The sequence below is a fragment of the Cervus elaphus genome, chromosome 24 (assembly GCF_910594005.1).
Source record: "Cervus elaphus chromosome 24, mCerEla1.1, whole genome shotgun sequence".
In the NCBI taxonomy this organism is placed as follows: Eukaryota; Metazoa; Chordata; class Mammalia; order Artiodactyla; family Cervidae; genus Cervus; species Cervus elaphus.
Genome location: NC_057838.1, coordinates 71,243,191 through 71,261,479, shown reverse-complemented (window position 1 = coordinate 71,261,479; position 18,289 = coordinate 71,243,191). Strand labels below are relative to the sequence as shown.

Below are 18,289 nucleotides of genomic sequence, written 5' to 3'. Positions count from 1 at the left end.
ACATGGGGCGGAGCCCGCTTGGAGGGGCGGAGCCTGCTTGGAGGGGCGGAGCCGTCCGGCGGCCACTCGCTGCGGTCCTGCCGCCCGGCTTGGCGTCCCACCACCCGCGCGTCTAGGGCGATGACCCCGCGGCCGCCGCGCTCCCTACCCGAGCGGCCCCGCCGGCTCTCTCTCCCCTCGCCGGACGTCCCGCCGCCGCTCCACCGCCCCCCGCTCCTGCGGGATCCACGCAGGGTCTGTGTCCACGGCGCCCTGGTGTTCTTCGTCCCTTTTCCTGTGCGGCCCGTAAGGACAGAGACCCTGGGGAGCCCTCCACAGTTGAGCCCCGAGGCCAGCACTGGAGACTCCGCCAACGTGTGATGCGTTGGTGACCGCTTTATTATTAAAAAGCACCTTAAGAATAAGGGACTTCGGGAGTTCCCGCGATTAGGACTCCATTCCCACAGCTGGTCAGGAAACTTAGATCCCCCAAAACCCCAAGGTGCAGCACCCCCCCCCCCCAAAAAAAAGTACATCAACAATATTGGAAAGAATAGGAAACACACCTACATATACCTTTGAACTGTGCTGTTGGAGAAGACTCTTGAGAGTCCCTTGGACTGCAAGGAGATCCAACCAGTCCATCCTAAGGGAAATCCGTCCTGAATATTCATTGGAAGGACTGATGCTGAAGCTCAAACTCCAATCCTTTGGCCACCTGATGCGAAGAACTGACTCACCTGAAAAGACCCTGATGCTGGAAAGATTTAAGGCGGGAGGAGAAGGGGACAACTGAGGATGAGATGGTTGGATGGCATCACTGACTCGATGGACATGAGTTTGAGTAAGCTCTGGGAATTGGTGAAGGACAGGGAAGCCTGGCGTGCTGCAGTCCACTGGGTCGAAAAGAGTCGGACACGACTGAGTGACTAAACTGAACTGAACCTACATATATATATATGTTTGTGCCAAAAATAAATTTTTCCAAGACCATTCAATAAAGGCAACAGTCTTTTCAATAAATAATTCTGGAATCACCGAATAGTCACACACAGCCGAGAGGGTTTGGACCTCTGCCTGGTACCAGACACAAAAAGGAACTCAAAGTGGATCCCAGGTCTAACCTAAGAGCTGTAACTATAAAATGGCTAGAAGAAAGCATAACTGTAGATCTCTGTGACCTTGGATGAGGGAATGGCTTCTCAGATGTGAAACCAAAAGCCCAAAGAAGCAAACTGGGCTTCGTGAAAGTTAAAAAATTTAAGTCAAAGAACAGGAACAAAAAAGTGAAAAGATAACCCATAATATGGGAGGAAATTTGCAAATTGTGTATCTGGTGGGGATCTACTATCCAGAACATATTTTTAAAAATTTGTAAGTCAATCACAAAGACAACCCAATTTAAAAATACACACAGGATCTTAATAAACATTTTTCCAAAAAAGAACTAGCCAATACACCCATGAAAAGAAGCTCAATTTCATTAGTCAACAGGGAAATGCAACTCAGAACCACAATGAGATACCACTTCGCACCTACTAGGATAGTTACAATTTTTTAAACAGAGAACAAGTGTTGGTGAGGGTGTGGAAAAATTGGAACCCTCATATATTTCTGGTGAGAATGTTGCTATGTAAAAAAGCTTGGCAGTTCCTCAAAAAGTTAAAGACAGAATTTCCTTGTGTGCTAACTCACTTCAGTAGTGTCCGACTCTTTGCAACCCTATGGAGCACAGCCCACCAGGCTCCTCTGCCCGTGAAATTCTCCAGTCAAGAATACTGGAGTGGTTGCCATGCTCTCCTCCAGGGGATCTTCCTGACCCTGGACTCGATCCCATGTCTCTTACATCTCCTGCTTTGGCAGGCGGGTTCTTTACCACTAGCACCACCTGGGAAGAATTTCCTTATAACCCTGCAATTCCACTCCCAGGCATACATCCAAGACAAGTGAAAATCCATCCACAGAGAAACTTATATGTGAACATTCACAGTAGCATACTGCTACAATTAAAAAATGGAAACAGGTAAGTGTTCATGAACAGACAAAGGGGTAAACAAGATATGGCCTATCCGTACAAAGGAATATTATTTAGCCGTAAAAAGGGGTGAAGTACTGATACACACTACAACACAGATGAACGCTGAAAACACACCAAGGGAAAGAAGCCAGAACCCCAAAACCATGTACTGTGTGATTCCATTCATATGAAATGACCAGAATAGGTGGACTTTTTGGCCAACTCAAGAAAATGTGATTATGGATTCAACAGATTGTTCAATATTAAAAAAGAGGGAAATGTTGACACATGGGACAACGTGGATGAACACTGAGTATATTGTGCCAAGTGAAATGCTGGCAGCCCCTCTCCCCTCCATGGAGGTCGGCGTAGAAAACTAAAAGTTCACCCCTCCGGTCATGAGGCGGCCTGCCCCCCAGTAAGAAATAGGCAGCTCCTGTCCAGGAATCAACAGCAAACACACTATGGCCTGCCGCGCCGTAGAGACCGATGGCGTGTGCGTGAGCTAAGTCATTGAGTTGTGTCCGACTCTCTGCGGCCCCGTGGACTGTAGCCCCCCAGGCTCCTCTGTCCATGGGATTCTCCAGGCAAGAATACAGGAGTGGGTTGCCATTTCCTCTTCCAGGGGATCTTCCTGACCCAGGGATCAGACCGATGTCTCATCTATCTCCTGCACTGGCAGGCAGCTTCTTTACCACTCGCACGCCCTGGGAAGTCCCAGAGGCTGGTGGGGACTGTGGCAAGTTGGATAAAACAAGCCCAGGCCCCAGAGCCCTCCAGGTGATGACTGAGCCGGGGCGGCGAGCGCACGCTGTCACCTAGACTCAACTTTAAGTAACTCAAGTCTGGATTTTTAAGTGGAATTTCCCAATTATTAAAAATTGGTGACAAAGTCAAATTTTAAAGGTGTGGGGGGCAAACAAAACGTAACCCCACGTCAAGTCTGGCCCCAGACCCAGGATAGGGGTCCCCTCTGGAAAGCCCAGGGCAACAGCGCAGAGCCCTCCTGCCCTGGCCTGGGCTGGCCAGCAGGGAAAGTGTGTCCCCGGGCAGTCCTAGGTGCCGGGGAGCAGAGGCCGCCAGCGAGGGCCCTGAGGCTTCTGCAGTTCTCAAGGCAGCCAGGCCCACTCCCACCAGGGCCAGTTGGTTCCTATCTTCATTGTTTCGATGAACACATTTCTGAGTGAACGACACTCCCCTGCTTTCTTACAGAAGGCTGGCAGAAGGTGGATGCAAGTTGTGGGGAGTGGAATCTAAGCTAGTGGTTTTTAGTGCTTTCCTAACTGTGGTAAGAGGCCAGAACCCGGTTTCATAAACAACTTCTCTGGAAACATCTGACTACCGAGGGCCTGCTGCGCCAGTTGTCCCCGGAGCACAGAGACATGTCCTGACCTTCGCCCTGAACGCTGGGGGTGTGCTGAAGGTCAGTGGCCGCAGGGGCTGGGGACTCAGTCGCTGCAGAGCCGGTGGGGGTGGCACACTTTCTCTGGCACCTCCACACCTACCAAGTCTGTGGTCGGCTGCTCCGCCGTCCTCCTGGGCCCCGTGGTGGTGTCAGCCGTCCCTTCTCCCTGCTGGCAGCGGAGACGAGGGGAGGGGGCATGCTCACTGGTGGGCTCGGTGGGAGCCCAGGTAGGGTCTGGAGCCCTCGTACGTGGCCACAAGCCTCCTGAGACCCTGCCCTGAGGCTGGCCGAGCCCTGGCTGTCAGCCCTGGCCCTGAAGGACTCAGGGTGCTGGGTGGAAAGGATGACAGGAGGTCCTGGTCTTCAAACTGAACACACACATTTCCCCTGATAAACAGGGAATGTTTGTGCAGATCCATACAACAGGGTGACCTTCAAGGAGACTTGTATCAACAAGTATCACTTACTCTCCTGACTTCAAGTAACTCAAAACCTGGGTTTGTTTTTTTAAGTGAAATTTCCCAATTTCTAAAAATTGGTGACAAAGTCAAAAAACTTTAAAGTGCGGGGGGGGGGGGTGCAAAAAAACTTCAACCCCAGGACTCTGGCCCCAGACTCCAGGATAGGGGACCCCTCTGGAAAGCCCATGGCGAGAGAGTGGAGCCCTCCTCTACATCCGGACCCCACGCTCGCCATGTGCAACAGAAGCCTGCAAGGATGGCTTGAGCAGGTGAGAACCAAGGAAAGGAGAAGGCACCCAAGACTGTCACAGCAGCACCCAGTGCTGCCAGAAGCCCAGGCACCTCTGATTTTCCACAAGTCTCCATGCGTCAGTGATCCCCTCATGGTCACAGCAGAGCTGCTGTGCTTCCAGGCATCACACCTGAGACTCTGGCAGAAAGAAGGGGCAAAAGCAAAAATGTGACACAGCCACATCAGTTCATTTTTATTACAGCTTTCCCAGCAGACCCATCCAGCAGACTTCCACAGTCTGTTGGGCTGGAACCAGGTCAATGGTTATTCTTGATTACTAGGCAGGCTGGAAAATCAACTACTTCTTCTGTGTATATTGCTACCCAGACAACACTGGGGTTTTGTGAGCTCAGACAAAGGCAGAATGGCCAGTGGGGAGGAGACAGGCCATATGGCGTGGTTGAGACTAGACACAAAGTGGGGGGTGTCAAGTTTTTGGGGGCTCCTTGGAGACCCATCCCCAAAGTCTTTCTCAGTTTAAGCCTGTCATGGGCCCAGAAGGGGCTCAGCTAAGACGGAAGACAAAGAATAAGGAATATGGTCAGAGCCAGGCTGGTCTGTGCGCCAAGGTTGTGGGTCCCTGGTGTGGACAGTTAGTCAGGGGTTGGGGGGCGATGGATGTTAGATGAGAATCTGGCCAAATGAACCCTGCGCCCAGGGGGAGGAGGAACTGCAGGCCGCTCCGTGGGCCGGCTGGCACCCCACTCAGCCAGTCTTCTGGGCACCAGCCCCTGGAGTCCCCTCCACAGCAGGCCTGAGCTCCCCACACTGAAGGAGACCCTCACTGCCCGCCAGGCCCCCAGGGGAGCCGCGTGGTGAGAGCAGAGGGCCCTGCCTCGCTGGCTAGTCTGTGAGATGGGGATGCAGTGACATTGCCTCTGGGGTGGTGAGACGGAAGAGGGCATGCTTGCATGTGTGTACATGCTTGTAAGTGCGCATACATGCTTGTGTGTGCATGTCTGTGTGTGTGTGCGCGTCTAAGCACACCCGTGTGCAAAGCTCCGGACCCGGGGGAGCACAGCGAGCAGCGGGCTGGGGAATGTGAGGTGGGGGCGGGACCGGGGGCAGGGCACTGCGGGGAGCCCAGTCCCCTCACTGCCGCAGCGCCTGGAGCACACGCTCGTCCGCCACGGCGTGTGGCAGCGTCACCGCCACGCCACTGTCCTCCCGCATCGTCTGGCAGATGACCTCGTAGGCCTTGGGGCTCCCGGACCAGCAGCGGCGGGCCACCTGAGGGGCGGGAGGGGCGTGTCCTCTGTGCCAGGCCCCACCCAGCCCGCGTGTCCTCCGAGCACACCACCTCGGCTCCGCTTCGGGCCCTCCCCAGCCGCTCCCTTCCTCCCATCTGGCCTGTGTTGTCAGGGGCCCCTGGACATGGCCCTGGCACCCCACCCACCCCACCCGTTCCCTCCGGCTTCCCGGCCTCCAGGAGGAAGCGTAGCCCCCGTCCTGGGGGCCCCCGGGAGTCTCCCCACCGCTCTCCTAGGCCCGAGTCTAACCCTTGGCCCCTTGCAGTCGGGCTCCCCAGCCCCCTCCCCATTTCACTCACATCCTGTAAACCCGCCCCCATCACCCAGACGCCCATCTATCATGCTTCCCCTTTCAGCTCCTGATACGTTGTCCCTTAGGGATGGGGGCCTGCACCACACACACACACACACACACACGTGTCAGGACACACACACAAGTGTCAGGACACACACACGAGTCAGGACACACACACACGTGTCAGGACACACACACAAGTCAGGACACAGACATGAGTCAGGACACACACACACGTGTGTGTCAGGACACAGACACGAGTCAGGACACACACACATAAGTGTCAGGACACACACACACGTGTCAGGACACACACACGAGTGTCAGGACACACACAGTCTGGACACACAGGACACACACACACACGTCAGGACACACACACACGTCAGGACATACACACAGGACACACACACACACGTGTCAGGACACACACACACGTTAGGACACACACACGTCAGGACACACACACACGTCAAGACACACACACACGTCAGGACACACACACGAGTGTCAGGACACACACACACGTCAAGACACACACACACACGTCAGGACACACACACGCGTCAGGACACACACAGGACACACACACATAAGTGTCAGGACACACACACGAGTGTCAGGACACACACACACGTCAAGACACACACACACACGTCAGGACACACACGTCAGGACACAGACAGACGAGTCAGGACACACACAAACATAAGTGTCAGGACACACACACACACGTGTCAGGACACACACACGAGTGTCAGGACACACACACTCCGGACACACACACACGTCAGGACACACACACAAACGTCAGGACACACACACGAGTCAGGACACACACACACGTCAGGACACACACACGTCAGGACACACACGTGTCAGGACACACACACATCAGGACACACACACACATCAGGACACACACACACGAGTGTCAGGACACACACACACGTGAGGAGGACACACACACGAGTGTCAGGACATACACACCCGTGTCAGGACACACACATGTCAGGAAACACATACGTGTCAGGACACACGTGAGGACACACACATTAGTGTCAGGACACACACGTGAGGACACACACACGGGTGTCAGGACACACACATGCGTGTCAGGACACACACACGTCAGGACACACACGTCAGGACACACACACGTGTCAGGACACACACACGTCTGGACACACACACACATGTGTCAGGACACACACACACATCAGGACACACACACACATCAGGACACACACACGTGTGTTAGGACACAGACAGACGAGTCAGGACACACACACACATAAGTGTCAGGACACACACACATCCGGACACACACACACGTCAGGACACACACACATAAACGTCAGGACACACGTCAGGACACACACGTCAGGACACACACACACGTGTCAGGACACACACACGTCATGACACACACATCAGGACACACACACGAGTGTCAGGACACACACACACGTGAGGAGGACACACACACGAGTGTCAGGACATACACACCCGTGTCAGGACACACACATGTCAGGACACACATACGTGTCAGGACACACACATTAGTGTCAGGACACACACGTGAGGACACACACACAGGTGTCAGGACACACATGCACGTGTCAGGACACACACATGTCAGGACACACACGTGTCAGGACACACACGTAAGGACACACACGAGTGTCAGGACACACACACACGTGAGGACACACACACGAGTGTCAGGACACACACATGTGTCAGGACACACACACACGAGTGTCAGGACACAGACACGAGTGTATGCAGCTGTGCTCTCAGATGCACACAGAGGCGGTGGCCCCGTGGACACAGGCTGGCCAGGAAACAGCCCTGGGGAAACGCGGGCTGTCTGCCGTGGAGGGACACACTGGCAGTGGCTGGAGGGAGACACCGCAGTGGCAGGAGGGTCGCAGACCTTTCGGGAAGGAGGAGGGTCTGCAGTCTGCACAGGGGAGAGCCTTGGGGGATGCTGGCAGTCACTCACTCCGTTGGCGACGTCCCAGCTGAGCACCCTCCTGGCCTTCCGCTCAGCGTCCTCAGTCCCGTCCAGCACGAGGCCAAAGCCCCCGTTGATCACCTCGCCCCTGCAAGAAGCCAAAGGGTTTCAGGGCCACTCCCAGGCACGGACAGTCAGGGGGCAAAGGTGCTCAGCTCCAGGTGGCCTCTGCAAACCCGGGCGGAGGAGCCCTAGGCCCAGGCGGACGAGCAGAGAGAGGGAGCCTGCTCATGTCGTGGAGCAGTCACTGGCCAGAGAACGGTCCCGGGGAGAAGGTCACACGAAGGTCAGTGCTGGCTGTACTAAGGAGACACTCGACACCATGAGATGAGCAGGAAAGCCCACAGAACTCAGCCACAAGGTCCTGGAGACTGAAAGCAACTCAGGGCAGAACAACAGGGTCGGAACTTCTCGGCCACTAAGCCCACGGCCCCGGGTCTGATGTGTGAAGGCGGCAGGAGCTGAGGAGGTTATGCAAATGGAAGTCCTCACTCGGGAACTGGGAACTGTGGCCGAGCCGTCAGCGTCTGCAGGGTCAAGCTCTGGGTGCAGCTGCCTCTGAGGTGGGACCATCCAGCTGATGAGAGGAGCGGACATTAAGTGTCCTGGGAGACCAGTGTGGGTCCTGCAGGGGCCACAGCTCCTGTGACGGGTCTTCACCGTTAGCAGCCTGAGAAGCATGCAGCTGTCACAACCGTTTGTCCCCAAGAAACAGTGAGACTTGTGTGGACAGGTCACCTCAGAATCCAGGCTGCTACCCCCCAGGGGCCCCATGGCACCATCACCCACAGCTGGGCAGGGACGCAGACCCCCGCCCCGACCTGCCATCAGGATCCACATATTAACAGGCCCTTCAGGGATGCCCACACACAGCTGGCTTCAAGATGTGCTCTGGTGGGGAGACAATGTCAGTATCTGGATAAAGTGAAGTCCCAGACCCCGTGGACTGCAGCCCGCCAGGCTCCTCTGTCCATGGGATTCTCCAGGCAGGAATGCTGGAGTGGGTAGCCATGCCCTTCTCCAGGGGATCTTCCCGACCCAGGGATCGAACCTGGACAGTGCATCTGTTCCTCAGAGACACGGGCCTGGGGGCTGGTCCCGCCCACAGGGACCTGCACACCCTCCCCAGAGGGACTGAGGTCCACTGTCTCTACGGAGCTGGCCAACCAGTCAAGACCAGAGCCTGACCACTGAGTCTCCCGCTCTGCAGCCCACGGTCCCCATCTACACGGCAGCCGCTGGCTAGGACTGTGGGGCAGACGGCATGGGCCAGACCTCAGCACGCGGTCAGAACAGATGGGGCAGGGCGCGGGGACTGTAGGGAACCCAGTGCTGACACGGATCGGCTCAGGAACAGGGAGCTGACATGCAGTGGGGAAACCTGGAGCAAACTCAGAAACGTCAGGGCAAACTGTGACTTGGAAGGAAGAGACGCAGCTGAAACTGGAAGGAAGGCTGCGTGGGGGGGTGGGGGGGTGTTTTCCCACTGCATTTCCGGGAAGGTTTGCAGGAGTATCTGGTGGATTAAATTACACATGCGTAAAAAAATAAAATAAATAAATAAATTACACACGTGTGTGTCTCACGGATTCTGCAGTCAACCTGAGGCAATTTCCCAAAGGAGCCCCCAAGGGCACCACGACCAACAGCCTCGGTGCCAGCACCTCACGGGCCGTGCCGTCAGAGCCTGGGGGGCAGCCTGGTGGTGGGGCCCCATGGCGAGCAGTGCCCGAGGCCCTCATGTCCTGCCTTCTGCCGTCCTGGCTCCTATTTCAGGAATCTGGGGGCGACAGATCTGAATCCAGACCCGGCGCCACCGCGGGCTCCGGCCCCCGCCAGAGGGATCGCGTCATCTCCAGAACCCACTCAGCGAGTCCATCAAGTCGGTGCTGCCGTCCCACCATCTCATCCTCTGTCGTCCTCTTTTCCTCCCGCCTTCAATCTCTCCCAGCATCAGTGTCTTTTCAGATGAGTCAGTTCTTTGCATCATGTGGCCAAAGTATTGGAGTTTCAGCTTCAGCATCTGTCCTTCCAGTAAATACTCAGGACTGATCTCCTTTAGGATGGACACCAGTTGTTCGTTTTTCTCAGCAGCGAATGGGACATTGTTACTTATAATGAGAAATAAACGTTTGGTCTTTGTCCACGGTTCCCAGCACAGAGCTCCTTAAACCCTTGTAATTTCCTGTGATGAGCAGGATGAAGGTGTCTTCCGTCCTGCTGATGAGGTGACTTTGGGAATTCACCCAAGGGGGCAGGGCTGGCTGCCGGAGGAGCCACCCTGTGACCCTCAGTTGGAACCTGGGGCCCAGGCCCTGACCATCGCAGAGGGGGAAGGGCTGGAGGTGGAACCAGTCACCCGTGGCCAGTGATGGAGTCAGTCACACCCATGGAAGGAATCCTCCAGGGAAGCCCCAGAGGAGGGGCCTGGAGAGTGGCCGGCTGGGGAACCAGAACACGGGCATGTGTGGCCGCGCCTGCCCCGGCCCCTGCAGTCAGGTGATCCCTTGCATGCTCACCCCATGTGCCTCCTCCTCTGGCTACTGATTCAAACCCTTTGACGTCTTTTGTCATTTTTTTCAGAAATCCCTGCCTTCCGTGAGCTGCTCCAGCAAAGCAGGGGAACTGAGCAGGGGGCTATAGGGACCTGTGATCTCCAGCTGGGGGTGAGGGGAGCACAGGTGACGCTGCAGACCTGTGACCGGGGTCAGGAAGTGGGGCGGTGAGTGGAGGGGGCCGGCCCCGAGGGACTGAGCCCCCAGCTGTGGGATGTGGTGTCCTCTCCAGGCTGAAAGCATGGGGCCTGAGCTGAGCTGCAGGACAGCCGGTGCTGGAAACGCCCAAGGGCTGAAACTGGGTACAGAATCAGGGACAACCTCGCAAGGGCACTCGTCTATGGCCCAGGAGAGAGACTTCCAGAACCCCAGCTGGCCTGTGGCTTGGGCTGGAGACAGGCCTGGCTGGGCAGCGCGGGGCCAGGAGCCAGGGAGCCCAGATCCAGGTTCCCGCCGCCCAGCCCAGCCGCCCTGGCGAAGTCAAAGGACGGGGCCAGGATGACTCTAAGGGTTCCCTGGAGAACATCTGAAAGCAGCAGAAGAACCACACGGGAAAGGACAACTCGCGGTGTCCTGCGAGAGGCAGGAGACTGCACGGGGCGGGCTGGGCAGGGCCCCCATGTCCAGCTCACACAAGGAGCCCTCAGCAGAGAGAGCTTGGAGAGACAGGCGCGGGATGTGGGAGGGCCCCCCGAGACTCCCGGGGAGCCCCCACCCACGCCACTGGCCCTCAGGAACCTTCTTACCAGCCAACACCACCACCGTTGTGCAGGGCGACCCAGGTGGCTCCACGGAACGCGTCGCCCACAAAGTTCTGCACGGCCATGTCTGCAGAAAGAGAGCACGGTCAGCCCCGGGCAAGGCGGCCAGCCTGGGCCAGGGTCGGGGGTCAGACAGGAACCAGGGAGGGCGACTGTAGGAATTGCAGACACTGCGTTCTCAGAGCCCAGTGAAGCGGGAGCACCGAACGAGTGCCCGATGCCCACTGCCACCTGCCCAGCACGGACACAGGTGCAGCACCCCAGAGGCACCGAGGATGGAGGAACTGTCGCTTAAGTGACAAACAGCATCAGTCCCACCCTTCAGAGAAAGATGCCAGCGGGCGGGGGACAAGCTGCACGCTGCGGACTGCTCCTGGGCATCACTGGGCGAGGCCCCAGGGCAGGCAACCAGACAGGACTCTGCAGGGAGATAGGCACCCGCACAGAGGCGGGAACCGAGCCTCACCACTGTCCAACGACCTGCTGAAAGAGTCGGAGCCGCCCTGAGACCACCGCCCCGGGCCAGGGACAAAGGGCCTGGCCCCTGGTGGGCTCTTCCTCAAAGCCCCCGCAGAGAAGAGGCGGGGTCCCGGGAATGACTCCATCTCACATGGGGCTGTGAGATGCACCAGAACAAGGCCAAGGAGCTACCCACCCACCCCTGGCTGCCTCCTGAGACATCGGGGCCCTGCCCACACTTCGACCCAAGCCTCGAGAAATTGATTTCAGACATCCGGTCTTCAGAACTTTAGGGAACACGCTCGTGCTGCTTCCAGCCTCTAAGTTAGTGGTCAATTTTTATACTGGTCGAAGAATACCAATGTAAACTACATTAACGTCACAGAACGTGAGAGCCGGCAGTATCAAGGATAAAAAGGGGCATCTCTGGTGGTCCTGCAGTTAAGACTCTGTGCTCCCAACACAGGGGGCCCGGGGTTTGATCCCTGGTCTGGGTACTAGGATCCCACGTGTCGCATGAGGCAGCCAAAAAATGTTTTAAAACGAAAAAAGAAAAAGGAAATGAAAAAAGAAATAAAGAGAGCCGTCACAAGATGGTAAAGAGGTCAATTTTCCAAGAAGAGACAATACACATAAACAAGGGCACGCCTGACAACATAGCTTTAAAACACGGCACAGCGGAGGACGACTGTGGAGGGAACAGACAAATGCAGAGTCGGGAACTGCATCCCCTCACTCTCGGTCATCTAGGGGACACGTCAGCAGAAGGTCAGCAAGGGTCCTGACCACAGGAGGAGCATTATTAACCAACTTCACCTAGGTGAGATGTAGAGAAAGCCCCCAGTACTTCTCTGGTGGTCGAGTGGTTAAAATGTCACCTTCCAATGAGGGGGTGCAGGTTCCATCCCCAGTTGGGAGCTAAGACCCCCCATGTGCCTCACAGCCAAAAAACCAGAACATAAAACAGAAGCAGTGTTGTTACATATTCAATAAAGATGGTCCACATCAAAAGAACCGCTTAAAAATTAAAAAAAAAAATAAGAAAGAACAAGCTCCCAAGTAACAGCAGAATACATGTCCTTCCCAGGTGCGTCAAGACGGACCGCCTTCGAGGCCACAACACAACTCTTAACACAAGTTTAAAATAACAGGATGAATACAAAGCAAGCTCTCAGACTATATTGGAATTAACTCAGAAGTCAGTAACAGAAAGATTAACTGAAAAATCTCCCCACATTGGAAATTTAAAAAGATACTTCACAATAATCCATGGTTCTAAGACGATGTACCAAAGGAAATTTAAAAGTATTTTGAACTGAATGAAAATAAAAATATATTTTGCAAAAATCGGTAAGATTAGAGAGAAATTCATAACATTAAAATATTCTTATTAGAAAAGAAAGCCTTATGAAACTGAAGAAAGAAGAGCAAACTAAACTAAAACAGTAAATAGGAAGGTCATAGTAAAGATAAGACTAGACATCAATCAATTTGAAAGCAAAAAAGTAATAGAAAAAAATGTAACTAAAAACTTCTTTGAGAAGATCAATAAAATTGAAAAATGTCTAGCCAAGCTGATCAAGGAAAGAGAAAGAAGACAGAAAAGACTAACATCAGGAAAGACAGTGTGAACCCCACAGATATTAGAAAGATAATAAAGGAATATGATTCTATCCCCATCAGTTTCACAACTTATATGAAATGGACCTATTCCTCAAAGTGATGTGCACTGGTGTTCCTGGGTGTCCACTCCTTCCCTGGGGATCCCATCCATGACGGAAGGAGCCTCGGGTGCTGGGGACAAGAAAGCCCCCAGGAGCAGAAGGCAGAAACTCTATGTGATGGTAACAGCCCCTCACAGAACCTGGGCTGGGGGAGCTGACATGACTCCCACACTCGAACTCAGCGCATCCTTCACAACAGAGAAGGACCCGCTGTTGGCCCCATGTCACAGACGAGGACCCTGAGGACCCTCTGCAGACCCCTTGGCACGTGATGGGGCCAGCTGTACCCAGCTTTTGGGCATCCACCGGCCCGGTCCACTGGCTCCCGCTCACATTTACAACTGTGTCCGGTGTCCCAGAGCCGCCTCCGTCCTGGGCTGGTCACCCTGGGCCTTGGCCCCTCAGAAGCCAGCAGCCTTTTCCACAGCACCGTGACAGACTGAATGAACCACTTGATTTTTACATAAAACCCAAATCCAACAGAAACACATCTTAGACGCGCCGCCCTCCTCACCTGCACAGAAGGCAGAGCCGTCGTAAATGTTGGAGGTCTCCCGAAAGGGGCTGTCGGTGCCACTCACGTCATGGTGGTCTCGGCTCAGGACCACCGGTGCCTGCGGTGTGGAAGGCATGAAAGGTCAGCGGCGGTGTCCACTGCCTGGCCCGGGGCAGAGTTCAAGGGTCAGGCCACGTCAGACGCCCTTTGGACCACCCCGGGGAGCAGACCCTCTGCAGGAGGGCGCAGGGGGTTCCCACGCCCCTCGCCCCCGGTGACTGCCCAGAGATGCCCCTTCTGTCCACCCAGAGCCCGTGCGCCCCCAGGTGCTGGCTCAGAGTCGCCGCTACCCGTCCACAGTCACCACGCCCACGTTACGGAGCCCCAATCTCAGGGCTGCAGGGACAGGCCGGGGCTTTGGCGCTCATCGGAGGTCGCAGGAGCTGCCCTGCGCTTCAGCAGGCCGGGCCTGACCCCGCTCAGCACGGGACCCCCCAGCCCCGTGCGCTGGCGCCGGGGACACTCACGGCTCCGCCTGCAGCACGGAGCCCAGTCCTGACCCTACGCGCTCTCCTCGCTCACTTCACCCGCGGAGCGCAGCACGCCCACAGCCCGTGGGCCGATGGCCTTGCCCACGCATCCACAGTGTCCCTCCACCTGCACCGGGCGGAACCCTGTCTGCCATGTGCTCTGCCGGGAGACCCGTGTTGGAGCAAGGTTTGCACCGGGGCGGGGCGGGGGGGCGCTCAGGAAGGAGAGGGCGGAGGGAGAGGCTGGGGATGAAGACGCGCCGTACACGCATGCGCCGAGCGAGGTGAACAGGGCTGACTGGAAGGAGGCGGGAGGAAGGAGAGGCGGAGAGGGAGGTGGGATGAAGAGGCGCCCTGCGCGCATGCGCCGAGCGAGGTGGGCGGAGCTGACTGGAAGGAGGGAGGAGGAAGGAGGAGGCGGAGAGGGAGGGGGACGAAGCGCCGTAGCGGTGGCGCCCACAGCTGTACAGCCCACAGCTGTAGCGCCATGTGCGCATGCTCTGAGCGAGGTGGGCGGGGCTGACCGCTAGGGAGACGGAGAAAGGCGAGTTGTCGCGATGTGAAAGGGGACAGTTCAACAAAGACAGCCTGAAACACTGGAGGGGAAGCTACGCTTTGAGGTTACAAGTCTCAGAGATGGCCCCTGACTGCCCAGAGTCTCACGGCAGGGCCCACAGCAGAGCCCGGGCTTGAGGGCTGGCCTGGCGGGGCGCCCACCTTGAGCTCCCCACGGGCGATGGCTTGGTTGAAGGCCATGGCGATGGCCACACGGCCTTTTTGGTCCGAGTACAGGATCCTGGCCTGGGAGCCCACCACCTGTGGCGAGAAGGGTGATGCTCAGGAGACACGCCCCCAGCCGCTGGACGGCAGTCGCGGGAGCCCAGCCCCATGCCCGGCCCGCGTGTCTAGTGCAGTCTGGGGGCGTCTCCTGCAGATATCCCTCCTGACCAGTCACCGCAGGGCTAGCCCCAGGGGCTCCAGGCTGACCGACTCTCTCCTGGGAGGTGACCTACTGTGCGTCTCTGTCAGGCCCCGCCCCCATCTCCACCTCCTGCCCCACCCTCCCCAGGCCCAGATCTTCAAATCCAGCGGCGGTCGCCGTGGACATCTCAGGCACTGGGTGGCTGGCATGAGGGGTTCCGCGGAGAAACACACGTGCAACCACCGGTACAGGCGGCGGCCGCAGTCTGGGTGGGTGGGGTTGGACTGGGAAGCCCAGGAACGGCGGTCACTGCTCGGGGCAGGTGCGGCTGAACCCCAGGCCAAGGACCCACTGGTGCAGGCGTGGCAGCGTCCAGCCATCAGAACCACACGCCTGTCTTTTTTTTGGTCTCAGCGCATCCGGCCGGCTGCCTCCCCAGGCCTGTGCACTGGCTGGTCCCTCTGCTTCCCAACTGTCACCCCCCCACCCCCGACCCAGCCCCGCTTAGGCCTGAACTTGCAAGTCAGCTCCTCAGAGACACCCTTCTGCTACACCGCCAGCACCCCCAACCCCCAGCTCCCTGGGTCATCTGATCTGTGGTCACGCTCACAGGCACAGAAACACCCATCTGCCCTGCCCTGGCCCCGCAGAGGTCCTGCTCCAAGCCCCACACCACAGCCTGGGGCTGTTCCACCTCCAGTATCTCCACTGTGCAGATGGGAGAGGAGGCCTAGAGAGGCCAAGCCACTCACCCCAGGTCACACAGCTGAGAAGTCAGGAGGTCTGGCTTCAGGGACCTGCCTGGCCATGATGGGAGGAAGGACCTACCTGACCCAGGTCGCTGCCTCAGAGTCCAGGCCACCTTCTGAAAGGCTTCTCTGTACAGTGCCCCTGGGCGAGGTGGCCAGTAGGGACTCCCCAAACTGTCCAGATAGTGAGCAGCATCTCACCTGGGGCAAGGTCCACACCGCCCCCCCCCCCCCCCCCCCCCACAGCTGGAGCCTCACCAGCTGGTGCTTGGCAGCCTCCTGGATCCAGCGGATGTTGTCCACATACTGGAGCTTCACGGCCGGGGTCACTGCAGGCAGGGGAGGGGGTGTCAAAGGTACCAGAGCCCCTGCCCCATGGTGGGGGCACACACTTCCGCTGCAAGGCCGCTGGGCGAAGGCACCCATCTGCACCCACCACTGGACCCCGAGCAGGGTCGGGATGCCCCCACCCCCAGCTCCCCACCAGCCCATCTGACTTCCGGCAATGGCAACGCCAGCAATAGGGCGAGTCAGCACTCGACCCGCAGCGAATATCTAAGGAGCATCTGCTATGTGCCAGGCTCCAGAGCCAAGACTACTGCAGGCCAAGAAGGAAACAAGTGCAGTTGAGACTGGGGTGGGGGGTCAGGGGACCAGGGGCCTCTCTGGGGAGGTGACACTCAAGGCAAGTCTTGGATGCTGAAGAGGAGCCAGCTACATGGAATTGAGGGAACAGCATTTTGCAGAGGGGGCATCGAGTACAGAGGCGCTGAGGACTCTCGAGGTAGGACAGGCAGGCAGTTAAGAGTGGAGGGCTGGAGAAGGGGGGTCCGCCAAGGTGCTCGTGGGAACAGAATACTAAATCTGCAGGAATTCTGTGAGCCTGTGGCTTACAGATGTCTATAAAGTTTCAGTCAAATAAACTGAAAAAATTGTATTAAAAATAAAGGTAATGTTCCCACATCACTTAGTGACGTTCCTGCTCTTTACTAGGAGTTGTGCCCCGAGGTTTTCTGGCTGGTGGACACCCTGCTCCCGCTCCATGCGGAGCCTCGCTTGCTTGAAATCGCCCCTGGAGGGTGGTTACGGTGGGAACACCAGCAGTCACCTGGCAGGTTGAGGGTCTGCAGCTGTACAAACATCCAGAAGCTGGAGGAGGCTCCACCCAGATCACAATGGTATGATCACTCACCTAGAGCCAGACATCCTGGAATGTGAAGTCAAGTGGGCCTTAGAAAGCATTACTACAAACAAAGCTAGTGGAGGTGATGGAATTCCAGTTGAGCTATTTCAAATCCTAAAAGATGATGCTGTGGAAGTGCTGCACTCAATATGCCAGCAAATTTGGAAAACTCAGCAGTGGCCCAAGGACTGGAAAAGGTCAGTTTTCATTCCAATCCCAAAGAAAGACAATGCCAAAGAATGTTCAAACTATCACACAATTGCACTCATTTCACATGCTAGCAAAGTAATGATCAAAATTCTCCAAGCCAGGCTTCAACAGTACGTGAACCATGAACTTCCAGATGTTCAAGCTGGATTTAGAAAAGCCAGAGGAAGCAGAGATCAAATTGCCAACATCAGCTGGATCATCAAAAAAGCAAGAGTTCCAGAAAGAAAAACATCTACTTCTGCTTTATTGACTAGGCCAAAGCCTTTGACTGTGTGGATCACAACAAACTGTGGAACATTCTTCAAGAGATGGGAATACCAGACCACCTTACCTGCCTCCTGAGAAATCTGTATGCAGGTCAAGAAGCAACAGTTAGAACTGGACATGGGACAACAGACTGGTTCAAAATTGGGCAAGGAGTGCATCAAGGCTGTATATTGTCACCCTGTTTATTTAACTTATATGCAGAGTACATCATGAGAAATACTGGGCTGGATGAAGCACAAGCTGGAATTAAGATTGCCAGGAGAAATATCAATAACCTCAGATATGCAGATGACACCACCCTTATGGCAGAAAGCGAAGAAGAACTAAAGAGCCTCTTGATGAAAGTGAAAGAGAACAGTGAAAAATTTGGCTTAAAACTCAACATTCAGAAAACTAAGATCACAGCATCCAGGTCTATCACTTCATGGCAAACAGATGGGGAAACAATGGAAACAGTGAGAGACTTTATTTTGGGGGGCTCCAAAATCACTGCAGATGGTGATTGCAGCCAAGAAATTGAAAGACACTAGCTCCTTGGAAGAAAAGCTATGACCAACTTAGACGGCATATTAAAGAGACATTACTTTGCCAACAAAGGTCCATCTAGCAAAGCTGTGGTTTTTCCAGTAGTCGTGTATGGATGTGAGAGTTGGACCATAAAGAAAGCTGAGCGCTGAAGAATGGATGCTTTTGAACTGTGGTGTTGGAGAAGAC

The 18,289-nt window shown here is 55.9% G+C and overlaps 1 protein-coding gene across 1 annotated transcript in view; it reads right to left on the bottom strand.

The window, feature by feature from the left end:
* Nucleotides 1-4,323: 4,323 nt before the first annotated feature.
* Nucleotides 4,324-18,289, bottom strand: part of UROC1 (urocanate hydratase 1) — a 33,291-nt gene continuing 19,325 nt past the window's right edge. Inside the window, exons 16-21 of the mRNA XM_043885629.1 lie at nt 16,174-16,244; nt 14,962-15,060; nt 13,733-13,832; nt 11,021-11,102; nt 7,708-7,807; nt 4,324-5,384 (exon numbers count right to left, since the gene is read on the bottom strand). Of these exons, the coding sequence (XP_043741564.1) occupies nt 5,247-5,384; nt 7,708-7,807; nt 11,021-11,102; nt 13,733-13,832; nt 14,962-15,060; nt 16,174-16,244 (590 nt within the window). The 3' untranslated portion in view covers nt 4,324-5,246. The remainder of the gene's footprint in view (nt 5,385-7,707; nt 7,808-11,020; nt 11,103-13,732; nt 13,833-14,961; nt 15,061-16,173; nt 16,245-18,289) is intronic.